Genomic DNA, 18,371 nt, shown 5'->3' with positions numbered 1-18,371 from the left:
GCAACCCTGAGTCACGCTACCTTAATAGAGATGAGAGGGTTACATGAGGATTGGTTCAGGTGGTAGGGGGAAAAAAGGCACTTCAGAGTTACCCTCCACAGTTTTTTGCTTTGCTCTGCAAAAAAAAAACCACCTCAAACATATGCAACAGACTTCAGACAACACAACATAAGTGTCCACTAGGTGGGGTGGTGGGTTGGGACTATCCCTACTTCAGCTCCTGCAGCCACGATAAGCAGCGCATGTAACCTCAGTCTGAACGGGGGAGGAGAATTGAGGGTTGGAGGCCTGCAGTGACCCTGGAACGATTCAGCGGCCTTCCCGCAGTCCCGCCCAGGCTGGGAAAGGAGACAGAGTTGAGTTGCCATAGCGATGGCACATTCCACATATCTTCTGAGGGGGGAGTTTTCGTTGGAGCCTTGCAGGCTCAAGGGCACCAGATTCCGATTAGAAATTGTTTTGGGGCCAGACAGAGAAAATTTCCTCTTTGTCTTACAGTTCCTTGGTCCTCAATCTCTCAAAATCCCAATAATGGACATTAAACTATCCCAATCCGTGCTGATTCGTCTACTCAATCCTTGATGGCATCCATCTTTTGTGCCAATGAATGAATCTCGGCCAAAGTTCCAAGCTTACGATTCATCTCGACAACTATGTGAGTCTGTGAATTCACAGCACGGTGCAATCCATCTCTGAGCTCCGGGAGCAGGCCAATATTCATCGACAGCTCGTTAATTTTCCGGTAAGCCAGGTAGCCTCCAATGCCAATCAGCAGGAAACCTGACACCAACACCACAAATATCCACACGTTTTCGGAGTCCTCCACAGACAGCTGAGATAAACGAATCAAGTTTCACTGTTTCCAGGAGTCCATGATGTGTCCAGCTGGGTCTGTCCCGGAGGGGCATCCGGGAGCCCCTTCTCCCGTTCTCATCGTTGAAAAAAATTTATCAATCGCGTTGAATGACCAACTGACGAGATCCATTTTAGTGATTTCAGTTTCCAGTTTCCAGAAAATTGTTATGATTTGGTGCTATATTAATAAACTCAATTGAATTATTGAATGTTAACAACTGATGACATTTAAAGGACACATATAATGTCTTTTTATAAGTTATAATAGTTTTATGGTTGATGCAAAACATGTTCATGTATCATGTGCGTATGAAATGTTCTTCATAAATAGAGCTGCCTTGCTTAGTCTCACATAAAGCAATCTTAGAGGTTTTATTCTGAACAGTTTCAATAGCTTCCAAAATGAGCCGTTTCAGGACTCTGTCACTTTAAGAAGACAAATTGGAGCTGGCCACGCCCACCCCTTCTAACACTCAGGCCGCTATAAGCTGAGAAGCTCCAATATCTGTGAGAGGCTCGGAGTAGAGCTGCTGCTTCTGTATGTGAGAGGTGGCTTTATTCTACTTTCTATTTTCCCCATTTGTGATGTCACAAACTGGGACTTTTTGAAACAGCTTGCTGTAGGTACACTGACAGAAAACAGTTTGACAGGCATTTTTCACTTCTGGAGTGTTTACAGAGGCGGTAAAGCACAAAAGGATAGAAAAGTTGAGCTTTATATAATGTGTCCCCTTGACAGCTTTAATACACTATAGAGCAGCATCAATCTTCAGAAATTTCTCAGCATTCTGATATCAGATCAATCAAGATTTTCAAAGACCTATGAGCTGACATCATCTGTGTTTGTAGGTCATCTGGTGTTTTCAGCTTTACGGGATCATTGAGTTCATGTTAACAGCTAATTGAGTTTTCTCCAATTAAAGTGGTTTTTAAAGTTTTCAATCAATGAAAAGCAGGAGTATAAATATTCATGAAATGTGGTCATATTGTAGGCAAATAGTTTCTTGACCTGATGTGGTGACTTAAAGTGAAGTTATCATCCCATACAGCTCTTCAGATTTTGAAATGGAAGATGCTTGTAGAGTTGTGTGTCTATGTGCATGCAGCTTGATGTCTTACGACAACTAATGAAACAGAAATCGCCCTCTTTACTTCCATGGCGATCACCAAAGTGTTTCTGTTCTGTCCCAGGTGCCTACGTCCCAGAGGGTCTGATGACATCTTGTTCTTGGGATTACATGACGTTCACCCCTTCAGTCCGCTCCTACACCATGCTGCTTTTTACCTTTGTTTTCTTTATTCCTCTCTTCATCATCATCTTCTGCTACTGCCGCATCTTCAGAGCCATTCGACACACAACGCGGTTGGTACATGCACACAAATATCCTCAAATATGCTCCAGTACACACACTAACAATCGCAAGCGCCTGACTTCCCGTTCCCAAGGTTTTCTGCTGAATCACACTATAGCTACACTCAGCCTAAGCACTAATGTTACGTAACGGGATAGCAATTCTGGTCTTACCTTCAGGATACGGTAAAATTGTGAATCCTGTTGTAAATAAAGTGTTTGTGGTTACAGAGCAATCTCAAAGATCAACAGTCATGGGACCAGGGACTCTGCAAAGAAGTTCCATAAATTGAGAAGTGAATGGAAAATGGCTAAAATCGCATTCATTGTCATCTTGCTGTTTGTCATCTCCTGGGCGCCGTACTCCTGTGCAGCCCTCACTGCGTTTTCAGGGTAAGAACCCACAACCGTGTTGACTTTGGTAGTATAAGTCCCATCAAGCAATGTATAAAACTCTGCATGACCACTCAAACTTAGCACTTTATCTATGTAAGGTCTAATTTCTAATACAGTAGACTTCAGATCCATTTAAGATGTAAGATGTCAGTAAATCTGCTTCAAGCAAAGATCATTCATTTGTAAGTGACTGGTGGCAGTGCTCAAAGTGGTAGATCCAGGTTCTGGAGGCAAGAACAGAGAACAGACACAGCGAGGATTTAGGATTGACTTCATCCCCATCAAAGGACTTGAGGAATACCGTAAACCATTTTAAAAATAAACAATGAAAGTTATACAAACATATCATTAAACTAGCATCCATAAAGCAAGACAATGAAAAGCCCTGGATGAGTCTGTCTCTGTAACTAAAACTAAAGGATTTCCCTGAAGACACACATCCCACACCACACTGTCTGCCCAGGTCAGTCTCACAACAACATCTTTATTTACTGGTCCATCAACATCCTAACACTTACCTACAGTCATGAGATTTACATCACGACCAAAAATCAAGACCCAAATAGGTAAAATTATCTTCCTCTACAGGGGGATACAGCCCGGCCGAATAAACGGAGCTCCTTCATCCTAGGGGAGCTCAGAGTAGAGCTGCCCAGATGTGGACACTTATACCACACCTGGGCAGAGTAGAGCCGGTCCAGACGTGAGGGCGGCTTTAGGTATCTGAGTGGGATGCCTCTTGGTTGAAAACCTCTTGAGGTTCTCCAGGTGTTTCCCACTGTGAGGAGAGCTTAAAGCAGCCCAAATAATAATAATTAAAAAAAAGAATAATTGAAATGATTATTTACTCTCTGACCTGCATATACATTGGCATCCTCCAGGATGAGCTGGAGATTGTCACTTGAGAGAAGTGTTTCTAGCATTTTACCCTGGACCAGTCCTATAGAATAATGCTAATATTTTCCACCACAAAGAAAAAATGCATGCATTCAAATAGAAATGCATGTAGAAATATTGCATAAGCTGCCAAACAAACAAAAAAATAAACACTTCTCTCATCTGCAGTTTGCTGAAGTTTTCTCTGCTGCTGTAAAAACTGTCACCTTCATTTGAGAGCTATTATATCTGGTGAAATCAGACATTACATAACAACTCTATTTTATCTCTGCAGTTGTAATATTGTTAGTCTGAGCGTGTGTTGCTGCAGCTTGATTATTGTGATGGTACCAAAAATCTTTGAGGATTTGTGGAACAATTAGAAAAGTGTGAAGGCCTGCTCAGGATTTAAATCAAAATTCAAAAGATGTGGGTCAGCCTGCTAAGAACACATTGTTTAGTTTTAAACTGGAGAATAAAGGATCAGTTCAAATGTTGTGGGACAACCTGAAGGGATGAGTTCATGTGCTCGAGCCCACCAACATCCCAGAGTTCCTTTTGTTCTGTGAAGAGAAATGGGTCAAGATTCCTGGAAGTGGCAACGCTTTTTTGGGAATGTTCATTGGAAAGCAGCTGTCACGACAGCCCAAAGAGGGTCACACTAGATTTAAAAAAAACATGCATACACTTTTTCCACTTCTACATGTGACATAAATAAGCATTCCTAATACATAAAAGAGGAAGCATTGTGTTTTAATGTGTGTTCATTTGTCTTTTTTGTGTGGTAAGAACAAGAATGCTCCCTTTAATTTGCCAAAAGATTCAAAATAAAGCTCATATTTAAAATCATTTACAAAACTCTATTTGAATGACATTTTTGATGACCATCTAGTAGATAATAAATGAGGATGTTTTTCTGGAACAAGTGGTCAAAAGGTCAGGAGAAAATGCATCAAAAATCTGTGTTAGTGCAGCTCAGAGGTTTCTTAGGACCTCAGGTCCTTTTTAACAAAACTGCCCTAATGACTACATTTTTACCAAAATTTTACTCATCCCTCATTGTTTTCTTCCTAAGATACAACAAAAAGATAAAAAATGTTAGCGCTGCAACATCTGATTATGCATCTACCGTAAATCCTCTAGTATTGGCCTGTATTCATTTAACGGCCGGGTATCATATTTTGGCCGGTGTCAGAGTCGGCGGAGGTGAATAATGGCCGGTATTTTATTGTGGCCGGGTGGAATGTGGTAACAAGCAAGTACGGGGGGCGGTTGTGTCATCCGTCTCACTTTTGATTTGCCAGTGATAGACCGCGAGGGTAACTTTAACCTCGCGGAAACGAAGAGGAGGCGAAAATTTGACATCAAGTTCAAAGAGAACGTGCTGATTATGCTGCAGAACACTCTGGGGAGCAGTAGCAGGGGTTGTATGAACTAGTCACTAGTCGACTTCACCGCTCTATGGTGACTTTTTATGCCTCTCATCGACTAGTCGCTGTCACGTGATAATAACCGGCAAGATGCAGCCCTCGGAAAAGACAGCAGCCTGCTGTCAGCAGGTGACAAGCTCCTGCGCGTCAGAGGGGCAACGCGATGTGCCAGAGCGTCGGTACTGACACGCGATCGTTCATGTCGGCTCATTTCCTTTAATGTTTTCTGTCTTTTATTTGCGCCTGATGCGTTTCGCTGCTGTGGAGCGGGGCACATCACCTTGTCTCCAACGCACCAATCACTGATGCGGCCGCCAAGCAGCGAGCACTCCGCTGTTTTTGCCGTCGGTAGATCTGCGTCCTGAGCACGGCCACAATAACATTATCAAATCAGGTGTCGCCACCTCAAAAACTAATTTAACATGCGATCGTTCATGTCGGCTCATTTCCTTTAATGTTTTCTGTCTTTCATTTGCTCCTGATGCGTTTCGCTGCATGCTGTGGAGCGGGGTGCATCACCTTGTCCTCCGGTGACGCACCGATCACTGATGCGGCCGCCAAGCAGCGAGCACTCCGCTGTTTTTGCGGTCGGTAGATGTTTTAGAACTGCAGTTCAACGGTAACTCATGAGGTGAATATAATGAACCCAGGTAGCAGTTTTTCTTTAGGATTGAGAGGAGATGCAGGAAGATACTAAACAGAGACAGGACAGAAAAATAGTCAAATAAAAAAAAGTTAGTATTTGTACCTGGTGGTTGCAACAAACAGACACCATTGAAGGTAATCAGAAGTGAGGAATAGAAAATGAAATAATTATTTTATTGTTTAGAGCAGCAGGAACTCCGAGAGGCTGCAGGTGCATCAGTGAGTTTGCGGCCACTGCGCAGGAGGAGGGGGGAGAGGGCTGAAGCAGAAACTACCGTTGTTAAAAAAAATTGTTTAATTTTGAAAATGTGGGCGCAATTTTAATTGTCAAAAACTCCAGCGAACCATTAGTTCATTTTGCTCAAATAGAAATAGAGGCCTGCCTCTAATTCTGGTCCTCCTTCCAATAAAGGCCTGGAGCTTAATGAGCTTGAAATCAAATACAGGCCCAGGCCTGTATTAGAGGATTTACGGTAAATATGTTTGACCGCTATGCAGCTTTTTCACTCCTGTATCTCTGATCTGTTCAAGAAAAATCCAGCATCCCAACCCCTCGTCTCATTGGTCTTTCCCATTTTTCCTGCAGTCATCTTACATGTATATCTTCTTATCTCACAGGTATGCACACTTGCTGACTCCCTACATGAATTCTGTCCCTGCTGTGATTGCCAAAGCATCAGCTATTCACAACCCCATCATATACGCCATAACTCATCCCAAATACAGGTATGATGTTACAACTCAAGGAGCTTGCTGTGGTGTGAGAGGCTGAAGCTGTTCTGCGCCACAACAAAACTGAGCTTCTTTCTCTCTCAGGTCAGCAATCAACAGATACGTTCCATATCTGGGCGTCCTGCTGTGCTTCACTGGCAGAGACCGTTACAGAAGCAGCAGCCTCCAGTCCACACGCCGATCAACCCTGACAAGCCAGTCAGAGTGCAGAGGCAAACACCACAACTCCTCCCAGTCCGAGAGCGAATCAGTGAGTGTTCTTCATATCTAATATGGTATGTGTCTGTCCTGCGCCTCCTTAGATAAAAACTTCATATTAGGAGTTACTGATTTTGGTCTCATCTGGTCTCAGGCACACTTCTCAGACACAGAGGAGGATGGTTCCGCTCGAACACCTGCGAGTCGCCACGTATCTGTTAATGTCACACAGGTGCGCCAGGCCAGCCTGAGGTCCAAGGTGAGTGGTCACAGTGCAGGAGTGCTTGAAAAAAGTGATCTCCTCAACCCCACTGCCCCTGCAATTTGTCACCTTACACCTGTAGCATTTTTAAGTAGAACACATTACTTTTGTAAACTGAAAGCTCCCAAAACATACATATAAAATCCAGAGGTGGAAAGTAACGAATTACATTTTCTCACGTTACTGTAATTGAGTAGCTTTTTTGTATATTTATACTTTTTAAGTCGTTTTTAAAAGCTGTACTTTTACTTTTACTTGAGTAAGTTTTTGAAAAAGAATTGTAATTCGCTCCATTTTAAATCATATCCGTTACTGAGTAAAAATAAATTATAGGCTCAATAAATTACAAATATTACGTGTAGCAGCGTCGGAACAGAAAGAGACACCTGCATGAGCGCCGCGTCTAAACCGTGGGGGGGTGTGGGGTGTACACTTTTGCTCAAAGACATCAGTTCAGTTCCTCAACTCGCTGTTTACCTCCTCTCTCCCTCCTCTCCTGTGGGTTGGAACCTGCACCTTCGCGCACCGGTGTGACGTCATCAGAATTCTGCTCGGTTTGGTAGCCGGACTCGGTTCCGTGTTTGAAATGTGTTTCTCTACCACTCCGCACGGCAGCGGCAAAATAACGTTTAGCGCTCATAACAAGTGGATTCTCAGCGCTCTGCTCATAAAACAGAAGACCTGCAGGCCTCTGTGAGTTAAAACATCCTGATACTGTTCAGGTGTAAACATTGTGCTCCATCCCTGTGTCTGAACTCAAAAGATGCTCCTTGATACCACAGATATGTGATGATTTAGCTTGTTTCTTTATTTTACTCCAGAATAAGAGATTAAATTATGACTAAAGCAGCTCAGTGTAGTTAAATTAGTCATTCAAATGATTCGAACATGCTGCAGTGTGTGTGTGTGTGTGTGTGTGTGTGTGTGTGTGTGTGTGTGTGTGTGTGTGTGTGTGTGTGTGTGTGTGTGTGAGTGTGTGTGAGTGTGTGTGAGTGTGTGAGTGTGTGTGTTACACATATAGGACTGCATGAGACAGCGTGGTTTCATCAAATCCATGCATCTTATATCTTGGCTGAAGTAATGGCTCAGGAAAATAACTTCTATTTCATAAATAATGACGTCTTAATAGTTTCTATGATAATGTTTTATCTTATCTTTGGTCTGGGAGGTGTAACTTATCATGATACAAGCCTTTTAAAACATGTTAAAGTGTTACAAGACAAGATAAATGCATGAATTTAAAGTTCATGTTTGGAGTCCAACCTTCACAGTGTGGAGGCTCACGCTGGTGAGGAGACACCATTAGTTCTAGTAACACCTGGAAGGATTCCAGTTGGATGATTGGAGGATTATTTAGGAGGATTGGAATGAACAAACTGGTTTCAGTGGTGAAGGGTTAGATGAGTGAGTGAACCCACCACCAAGGATGAACTCTGCTAACTTTAAAAATCAGCTGCTCTAAATAAGCATGAAGGTCAGAGAGGAGCTCTAGGATGGACATGGATAAAGGAACTGTAATGTAGAGGTAAAGTAGGGCAGGGCCAACGTTAGCAGCTGTCATACGGTCCATCTGACATGTTTGACTGCATTTAGCTTGTTATGTGACAGGTTAGAGCACAGTCTCATGTTAGAGTTTAGTCATGAAAACATTGAGACACCTCACATGCTGATGGCATCTAAAAAATTATTTTTTCTCAAAATAAAGAATAATTTTAACCACAATTGAAACTTACCATCATAGAAAAACCTCGTCCAATCAATGTGCACGTCCTGTTCTCACTGATTGGATAGAAATCCCTCCTTCAAGCTGTGCGTGTTTGAGTGTGTGTGTGTGTGTGTGTGTGCGCGCACACACACACACACACGAGCAAATTGTGAACTGGCGTTGTGATTTAGCACTGAGATGTAGCCATCCTTACTCTGACAAAAATGTAACTAAGTAACTTTTACTTTGAGTACATTTTGTTTACAATACTTTTTACTTCTACTTGAGTAAAAATTTAGGCAAGTACTTTTACTTGTAATTGAGTAAAAAATTATCAAAGTATTGGTACTCGTAATTAAGTAGGAAATTTTAGTACTCTTTCCACCTCTGATAAAATCATTAGATATGTTTTTCTCTATATTTTCTGTATCTGCTTTCATCTTCCAAGCTAATGCCTTTACTATGCTGCAAGGCAAGGCAGCTTTATCAGTATAGCACATTTCATACACAGAAGCAGTTCAACATGCTTTTCAGGTGCACCATCAGCAAGAACACAAAACATCAGAATTAACGTGACAACATGAAACTGCAGATTATAAAATCTAATTTTAAATACACACAAAAGATTAGATGTAAGAATAAAATAAACAGACTAAGGTAAAGCATGAGCAGTTACAGCGCAGAAGGTGCAGCTTGAGAAATACATGCTTTCGTTCTTTTTTAAACACAGAAACAGTTTTTTTCTTTGAACATCTTAGGTGTGTTCTTGCTGTGTTTTTGTAAATCCATGCTTTCGTTCTTTTTTAAACACAGAAACAGTTTTGTTTACCTGTTTGTAGCTACGGTTTCGCCGACAGCTGCCGGCTTCTTCAGGCTGACGCTGATGGTGGCGCGTCACTTCCTTCTCCGTTTATCTGCGGGCAGCAGAGGACGTTGTCGCCCTCTACTGCCCGCTCTCCCCTCTCCGACGATGCAGTCCCATGCGTGGTCCAGCGTGTAAACTCCGTCGTCCCTGTTCATGGTCCCACATCCACGTCTCCGTATCTCTATTGCTTCCTTGATCCATCTTTTGTATTTTTGTTGTTCAGTGTTATGATCCGTGTGCTGTCCCAGTCCATTATATGGTTTTCTCTTAAGCAATGATCTGTTACGGCTGACTTTTTTATTGTACTTTCTGCTTCTTCTTTTGCTGCTCTTGTGTGTTTACGATTTGCCTCTTTCTCGCACTCCGTTCTGTGTTCTATTGTCCGTGTATTGAGTTGGCGTCCGGTTTCTCCTATGTATGTTTTATTGCATATTTTGCATGGGATTTCGTAGATGACTCCACATTTTTGTCCAGCTGATATTTTGTCTTTTGGGTGTACTAATCTGTTTCTAACTGTTGTGTATGGCTTTGTTGGTGTGTTTATGTTGTGTTTTTTCATTGTTGCTCTTATTTTTTCCGTTATGCCTCTGATGTATGGTAGGGTTATCACTGGTTTTGGTGCTTGTCTTTCTGGGTTTCTGGTTCTTTTTTTGGGTTGTTCTTTGCTTTCTGTTTTTGTTTGTTGTTTTCCTTTGTTTATTGCCCATGTCGGGTATGCGCAGGTCTTTAAAGCGTGTTGTATGTGTTTGTCCTCTTGTTTACGGTCTCTCTCTTCTGTTATTATGTTTGCGCGGTGATATAATGTTCTGATTACTGACATTTTGTGTATGGTGGGGTGTTCTGATGTCCATAACAGATATTGGTCTGTGTGTGTTGGTTTCCTGTATGTGTTTATGTTTAGGGTCCCGTCGGTCTGTCTGGTGATTTTCATGTCCATAAATGCTATGCTGCCTTCTGTTTCTAACTCATAAGTGAATTTTATGTTGCCCGTGTCGTCAATATTGTTTAAGTGTTGTGTTAGTGTTTCTGTTTGACCTTTTGGTATGATTTCTAGTATGTCATCCATGTAGCGTTTCCATAGTTTTATTTTGCAGTTTGGGGGGGGCGGTGGCTATGGCTTTTTGTTCCAGGTCTTCCATGAAAAACTCGCACAGGGTGGCTGATAACGGGTTACCCATGGCGAAGCCTTCCAGTTGTTTGTATATTGTGTTGTCGTATGTGAAGTAAGTGGAGTTAGCTACCAGTCCTATCAGACGCCCACAATCCAAGATCGGATCAAAACAATGTAGAGGACTTGTTTTTGGAAGACCTTGTTTTCCTTCCAGAAATTTTATTTCATGGGGAAAGCTTGCTGCTGAATCAGACTGATTATCACTTTCTCAGCCTCTTTCCGTTCTTCCACCTGGATCACTTTGCCAACAGGTTCATTCTTTCCTTTGACCAGCTTTAACCAGCTGGAAAACCGTTGTGAACGATCTAAAACATTATTGTGGGGTTTGAGGTGAGCTGTTATGGTTCTTGCTGATCTAACTTCTGGGTCACCGACAAGTAAGTTAGTCTCAACAATGGAATATGGTGATGTTTTAATCTTCCATAAGAATTTTGGTCCTATTAACCAGTTTGTTGCGAGGATGTCTGCTGCACGTAGGCCTCCGGAAGCATGATCAGCCGGATTTTCAGCGGTAGCAACATAACGCCACTGACTTGGATCAGTAACATCTCTTATAAACTGAACATAGTTTGCAACAAACACATGAAATCGGCGAGCTTCATTATTAATGTAGGCTAAAACTATCTGAGAATCTATCCAAAAGAACTCATCATTTATTTTTACATCCAACTCTGTTTTTAACATAACACTCATCCTCGCAGCAGCAACTGCAGCACTGAGTTCTAGTCTTGGAACACTTAATGGTTTGTTAGGAAATGCTGATGCATGAGACATGTCATCTGATTTTGCTGTGCTAAATGTTTGAGACCAAAATTAGCACAACCTGGAGAGGATACAGCGCCAAAAAGATGAATGGTCATTCTATACTCTTTGGGTTGAGTATTCAGTTGCCTCCCCTCCCACCATAAGAACCTAAGGTATCTTTGGCGTGTTCTTGCTGTGGTGAGTTTCAAATTCCATCTTTCAGTTCTTTTTAAAACACAGAAAAGGTTTATTTACCTGCAACGTTTTGTTTGCGGCTGCAAACATCATCAGGCTGACGCCGATAGTGGCGTCACTTTCTTCGTTTATCCGCGGGCAGCAGAGGACATTGTTGCCCTCTGCTGCCCGCTCTCCCCTCTCCGATGATGCAGTCCCATGCACGATCCAACGAGTAAACTCCATCGTCTCTGTTCATGGTCTCACATCCACGTCTCCTTGTCTCAATAGCTTCTTTTATCCATCTTTTGTGTTTTTGTTGTTCGGTGTTTATGATCCTTGTGTTGTCCCAGTCAATTATATGGTTTTCTCTTATGCAGTGATCTGTTACGGCTGATTTCTTTATTGTGCTTTCTGCTTCTTGTTTTGCTGCTCTTGTGTGTTTTCAACTTGTTTCTTTCTCGCACTCCTTTCGATGTTCTATTGTTCGTGTGTTGAGTTGGCGTCCGGTTTCTCCTATGTATGTTTTATTGCAGAGTTTGCATGGGATTTCGTAAATGACTCGACATTTAAGTCCAGCTGGTATCTTATCTTTTGGGTGGACTAGTCTGTTTCTAACTGTTGTGTATGATTTTGTTGGTGTTTTTCCATTGTTGCTCTTATTTTGTTTTGTTATGCCTTTGATGTATGGTAAGGTTTCTGGTTCTTGTCTTTCTGGGTTTCTGGTTCTTTGCTTTGGTTGTTTTTTTCTTTCTGTTGTTGTTTGTTGTTTTCCTTTTTTATTGCCCATGTCGGGTATCCGCAGGTCTTTAAAGCATGCTATATGTGTTTGTCCTCTTGTTTAAGGTCTCTTTCATCTGTTACCATGTTTGCTCGGTGATATAATGTTCTGATTACTGACATTTTGTGTATGGTAGGGTGTTCTGATGTCCATAATAGATATTGGTCTGTGTGTGTTGGTTTCCTGTATGTGTTTATGTTTATGGTCCCGTCGGTCTGCCTGGTTATTTTCATGTCCATAAATGCTATGCTGCCTTCTGTTTCTTTCTCATATGTGAACTTTATGTTGTCTGTGTCGCCAATGTTATTCAAGTGTTGTGTTAGTGTTTCTGTTTTTCCTTTTGGTATGATTTCCAGTATGTCATCTACGTAGAATTGCCATAATTTTATTTTGCATTTGGGGGGGGGCAGTGGCTATGGCTTTTTGTTCTAGGTCTTCCATGAAAAACTCGCATGGGGTGGCTGATAATGGGTTACCCATGGCGAAGCCTTCCAGTTGTTTGTAAGTGGTGTTAGGGTTAGGGTTGAGTTTCAAATTCTATCTTTCAGTTCATTTTAAAACACAGAAAAGGTTTATTTACCTGCAACGTTTTGTTTGCGGCTGCAAACATCATCTGGCTGGTGCCGATGGTGGCGTCACTTCCTTCCAGAAACCCAGAAAGACAAGAACCAAAACCAGTGATAACCTTACCATACATCAAAGGCATAACAGAAAAAATAAGAGCAACAATGAAAAAACACAACATAAACACACCAACAAAACCATACACAACAGTTAGAAACAGACTAGTACACCCAAAAGAAAAGATACCAGCTGGACTTAGATGTGGAGTCATTTACGAAATCCCATGCAAACTTTGCAATAAAACATACATAGGAGAAACCGGACGCCAACTCAACACACGAACAATAGAACATAGAAAGGAGTCTGTGAAAGAGGCAAGTCAAAAACACGCAAGAGCAGAAAAAGAAGAAGCAGAAAGCACAATAAAGAAGTCAGCCGTAACAGATCACTGCACAAGAGAAAACCATATAATGGACTGGGACAACACAAGGATCATAAACACCGAACAACAGAAATACAAAATATAGATAAAAGAAGCTATAGAGATGAGGAGACGTGGATGTGGGACCATGAACAGAGACGATGGAGTTTACTCGTTGGATCGCACATGGGACTGCATCATCTGAGAGGGGAGAGTGGGCATCAGAGGGCGACAACTTCCTCTGCTGCCCGCGGATAAACGAAGGAAGTGACGCCACCATCGGCGTCAGTCTGATGATGTTTGCAGCCGCAAACAAAACGTTGCAGGTAAATAAACCTTTTCTGTGTTTTAAAAAGAACTGAAAGATGGAATTTAGAACCTAAGGTAATCACACAACTCACAGGGAACATAGAACTGATGAAAAATCTTTTCTATGTCACATGTCACTGCCACTGTTTCTTGTCTAAAAGACAAAGAACTCCCACCAAGAAATTTATCAGACCTGGGTCTGTGAGTAGAGTATCATTCAATGAAACATCACGGAATTTTGCTGAGCAATCAAACACTACTCTTAGTTTATCTGGTTTCTTTGGATGGTACACTCCATGATGAGGAATGTACCATACAGCCCTTTCACTTGAAACAGGATGGTTTATCCCATGAGGTCCACGTTGCAGGGGTGAGGTGGTGCTCACTCCTCATCCCTGCCACATGAACCCAAGGGTCAAACCATCAACCCTGCTCAATGGTCAACTTTCCTCGCTCAACTTTTCCTCAACTTTTTCCTTTCAAAATGTCTGAAATGTCATATCACAACTTCCCCCTCTCTTTGTTTGCTGGGAAACCTGGACAATGACCCAGCTGAAATATCTTTGGTTCACGTGGTTCTGACTGCCATTTGCATCGCTAAGAAAACTATCCTCGTGAATTGGAAAAATGGAGATAGTCTTTGCATTAACCAGTATAGAAATATTTTGTTAGATCATATTGCACTTGATACAGCCTCTGCTTCCACTTCAAGTCAATCTCTTTGGGCTCCTGTGATCGGTTCCATCACATTACAATGATGGGGGGGGGAGGGGGGGGGTCATTGATTTCGTCCTGCGGGATGATGTGGGTGATGGGGTGGAGGGTCTGAGTTTGGAGTATCCGAACGTTCCCTGAGGGTGGGTTCACTGGGGGTGTCTCGGGCTGGGGGGCTGCTGCCCCGATCTGTAGGTGCTTGGGTTGCCTCGGGGGGTGGACTACTAGCGGTTGTTTGTGGGGCCCCTTGGGGGTCTTGGTGGTGGCCATGGGTTGCTGCCTGGTGGCTGCATTGCCCCTGAGTAGGTCTGGGTGGGGGCTCGGGGTGTGGGGGTGGCCAGCCCCATGTGGGGATCTGGGCGAGGCCTTGGGGGTCTGGTCCTGACATGTATGCTGCCGGGAAGAAGGCGGGAACATGCGGCAGTTCCTGGCCCAGGTTCAGGGGCCTTGGATAGACTTTGGCTCCTCTGCTCTCCCATCACAGGATCACAGGGGAGGGCGATGTCCAGGAGGGGGAGGACCCAACCTTACTTGGATGTCCCACGTCTTATATATTCTGGAAGCTGTGCAAATGCAGGGATGGGAGTAGATATTCTGCTGGGGTGAAGCTGCGCTGGTTCGCCTGGACTCCATGGAGCTCTGTGATGCTGCTGCTTTGGGACCTGGCAAGATGAGCTGGGGTCTCCATGACCTGGGTGGCATTTTGGCAATGGAGGTGCCTATTGGGGTCACTGGGGTCACTGGGGTAGCTGGCTCCCTGGAGGGCTTAGGCCAACCATCCATTCCTCCCCATCCCCAAACATTTTTCTCCTCCTGCTTCCTCACATCATCACACAACCATGCACATAGGACCTTGGGAGTTGGACAAGTCAGGGGGTGTGGGTATGGACCCCATTTCCGCATTCCTGTGGCAGCCTGCCCCCCAATTTTATTTGCACATTAAACACTTCCACCAACGACATTCCACACAAACACACACTTAGGGCCTTGGAGTGAGCAGATTCAATGGCATTTGGCAAGGTGATTTTTCAGCCTCTTCCCAAGTGCCGGTGCCCACTTCCAATTTTAAACTGCACTTAGACACAGAGGGCTGTGGTGGGAAGAGGGGTGGTGTGGTGGCATCAGCTGGCGTAGGCCAGATTATGTCTGCACTGCCCGCTCACCACAGTCACGAATACACCTCATCAACATGCACCAACACTGTACTGAAGCAGGCGGAGGGAGACTAGGGGTCTTAGTACACCTCTGTTGTCGCTTGGCTTCCCGAGACTGGAGGCTAGGAGGGGGATCTGGCCGTCTGGCTGGGATCACTTTGCTCGGCATTGGGCAGGGGAGCCTGCTCATCAGCACCCCAGCAGAAAGTGTCAAACTCTGGAAACCGGTGATGGTTGTACCCTTTGTGCAGCAGTACCAGGACGAAAGTGAATAGGGTGTGCATGGGGAGCATGAGTGGGTGTCTGGCATGCATTTTTGTGAGTCTTAGGTTGTATGTGTATGTGTGAGCATGAGGGAGGGAGTTTGTGACTGTGGTTTTGTATGACTGTATCTGTCAGGTGGGGCCTTTCACTCCTCCCCTCTTCTGGGACTTCTTTTGCTGCTATACATCTTTGTCTCCCCTCCCCCTGCCACACTTGGTGTGGAGTGTGGTGCCTTGCCTGAGTGTTCGCGGCTCCCGGATCAGGGGGTTTAAGATTTTTGGCATCTGCCTGATTAATCCCAGTGGCTGCCTGGTGGGATCTGAGTCCCTGGGCTCTGTTGGGTCCACAGCAGGGCTGGTTGCCCATGGGCCCCGGGTCGCTGGGTTCCGGGTTCGGCCAGCTACGGAGTGGGAGGCTGCGGGCTGGCTTGTGGGCTTGCAACTGAAATCCCCCGGGACTCTGCCAGCTGCTTGTTGTGGCCCTCTGGGACAATCCTCTGCGCCTCTCGAGGGGGGCAGTGGCTTTTCTGGTTGCAGTCTCCCTGGGGTCCCTGCGCTCTGGGGCAGCTCCTGGATCTCTGAGACTTGGAGCTCCTCCCATCTCCTACGCATCTTTGGCGGGTAGATCTGTGGCCCCTCACACTCTCTATTGGACGCTCCTATAGAGAAACCTTACCTATACAAGCGTGTGTGTACACACAGGTGCTCACATGGCGTTTGTATTTATGGATACATACGCCATGTACATACATAAGTATGGACTTGGGCACGTTCAACACATGTCTTAAGGCTGTGGTTGGCACTTAATGCACTGTGATTTATTATCGTGATTGTTCAGTAAAACGTTATTTTATATTTCCTCATCAGGTTGACGCAGTGATAGTTTGCTCCTGTTGGATTGTTGTGTGTCCCCTTGTTTTTTTTTCTCCTTCTTCAGGTCTAGAAACAGACTCTTGTTCATCATTGATTGTTTATTTTTGTGGACAAACAAAATGTAACTTACAGAATTAAATAACCTACCACTTGATATTATTACAGAGACCCACAACTTCTCTGTGTTTCATCCATCAATACAAACAAACAAAACAGCAAGGCCTTTCTTAACAGGTCAGGTACTGCACACCTGTGCCAGATTAGTGAAACAAAAAACCCAAAGGGGGCGGTATCACAGTGTGCTCTACTGGGCTTAAAGGAACAGTACCTCCAACCGTTATACAGTCCGTATCTTTCAGACTGTAATCAGTGTGGTGGTCTCAGTTAGGAGAATTTAAACACAGTTCAAAACGAGGATGGTCAAAATGCATGAAATAACCTTTATATGAACTGTTTACTGGGACAAAACAAGATTTATGTTTTGGCGTGATCCAGAAATCCTCGCTGCTTGTTCGAGCTTAACTCAATAAGTACCTCACACAAACCAGAACCTCTCTTCTGTGGCAGGACCTGACCCAAATTTCAGCATGTTATGAAACACACAGCAGCCAGCAGGGCTTTGCTCTAAACATTTGAAGCAAGGCTCATCCTCTTAGACCTATAAAACTGACAAAAGCTTTGGCACAGTGAGATTTTTATTGTTAATATGACGTTAATACACAAACAACAGCCATCTATGATGCAGGACCATCTTGTACATTATTATTAATAAAAGTACCATCTACATCCCACCCAAGGAAAACACGTTGAAGAAATGTTGTTTTAAAAGGGTTTAACTCTAACTGGAATTGAATTTTATTGATTGGAGAAATGTTAAATACACCCTTCAGGTTGGAAATGAATCTCTGCTTCAGGTGGAGTTTATGTATTTGGGATTCCTGTTGGTAGGATGGAGTGAAAGATAGACCAATGGATCAGGGCTTCATCTTTATTGAAAAGGATGTTGATCTTATTTGTAGAGAGGCTGAACCAAAAGGCAAAGCTTGTAATTTACTTATCCATCTCTACAATATAACCCTCACCTCTGGTCACACGAATCATGTAGAACAACATCCTGATGCAGGAGGCTGAAATGAGCTTCCTCTAGAAGGTGGCTGCATTCAGTACAAGCAAGATAACCTCTTGGGGGTGCACAGAATAAAAGCGCTGCTGCTTCTGATTGGAAGAAGTCTTCTGAGGTGGTTTGGGGATGAATGGATGGAGACCCTGGAACCAGTTCAGCACTAACTGGAGAAGTTTCACATTTTCCTGGGAATGCCTTGAGATCCTTCAAGAGGAACTGGAGAGTGTAACTTGGGAATGGACCTGATACCTATTCAACTTTATATGGATGGGATATCTCCTTTTTATTATTTTGACCAGAAGAAGAGCCCATCTGTTTCAATGTATGTCCTACAAATAGCTTTTTAAACATCTTAGCTAAATGTGACTCAGACAACATTTTGAGACAGTTAAACCCTTATTTTCTTAGAAATAAAATGCATGGTCAAAGCAGGACATCCATCAAACATGAAAACATGAAAGAGAGCCTTTTTTCACAAAAATGATCTTGACGTAAGAACAGGATATAATTAAAGACAAGAACCTGACAAACAACAAAGGAACAGCATGAACTGTGAGTGCTAAAGAACATGATGATAAAGGTCTGTTTGGATATTAGAAACAGAACCAGGTGTTGCCAAAAGGCAAGACTGGAAGCATAATGGGCTAACCCAAAAATGATAACTCAGCAGGGGAAGCTTGCTCATTACAAAGCATGGAAATGAAACAACAACACCAAAACAAGAGTCGAACAAAAACCCAACATGATGAAAAGGAAACAACAAAC

At 43.4% G+C, this 18,371-nt stretch overlaps 1 protein-coding gene across 1 annotated transcript in view; it reads left to right on the top strand.

The window, feature by feature from the left end:
* Positions 1–18,371, top strand: part of LOC107387749 (melanopsin-A) — a 45,785-nt gene that overhangs the window by 18,628 nt on the left and 8,786 nt on the right. The window contains exons 5-9 of the mRNA XM_015962911.3: positions 2,047–2,218; positions 2,438–2,599; positions 6,172–6,279; positions 6,370–6,535; positions 6,638–6,742. Of these exons, the coding sequence (XP_015818397.3) occupies positions 2,047–2,218; positions 2,438–2,599; positions 6,172–6,279; positions 6,370–6,535; positions 6,638–6,742 (713 nt within the window). The remainder of the gene's footprint in view (positions 1–2,046; positions 2,219–2,437; positions 2,600–6,171; positions 6,280–6,369; positions 6,536–6,637; positions 6,743–18,371) is intronic.

Source organism: Nothobranchius furzeri, chromosome 16 (assembly GCF_043380555.1).
Source record: "Nothobranchius furzeri strain GRZ-AD chromosome 16, NfurGRZ-RIMD1, whole genome shotgun sequence".
Lineage (NCBI taxonomy): Eukaryota > Metazoa > Chordata > Actinopteri > Cyprinodontiformes > Nothobranchiidae > Nothobranchius > Nothobranchius furzeri.
This window is presented reverse-complemented; position numbering and strand designations above follow the sequence as displayed.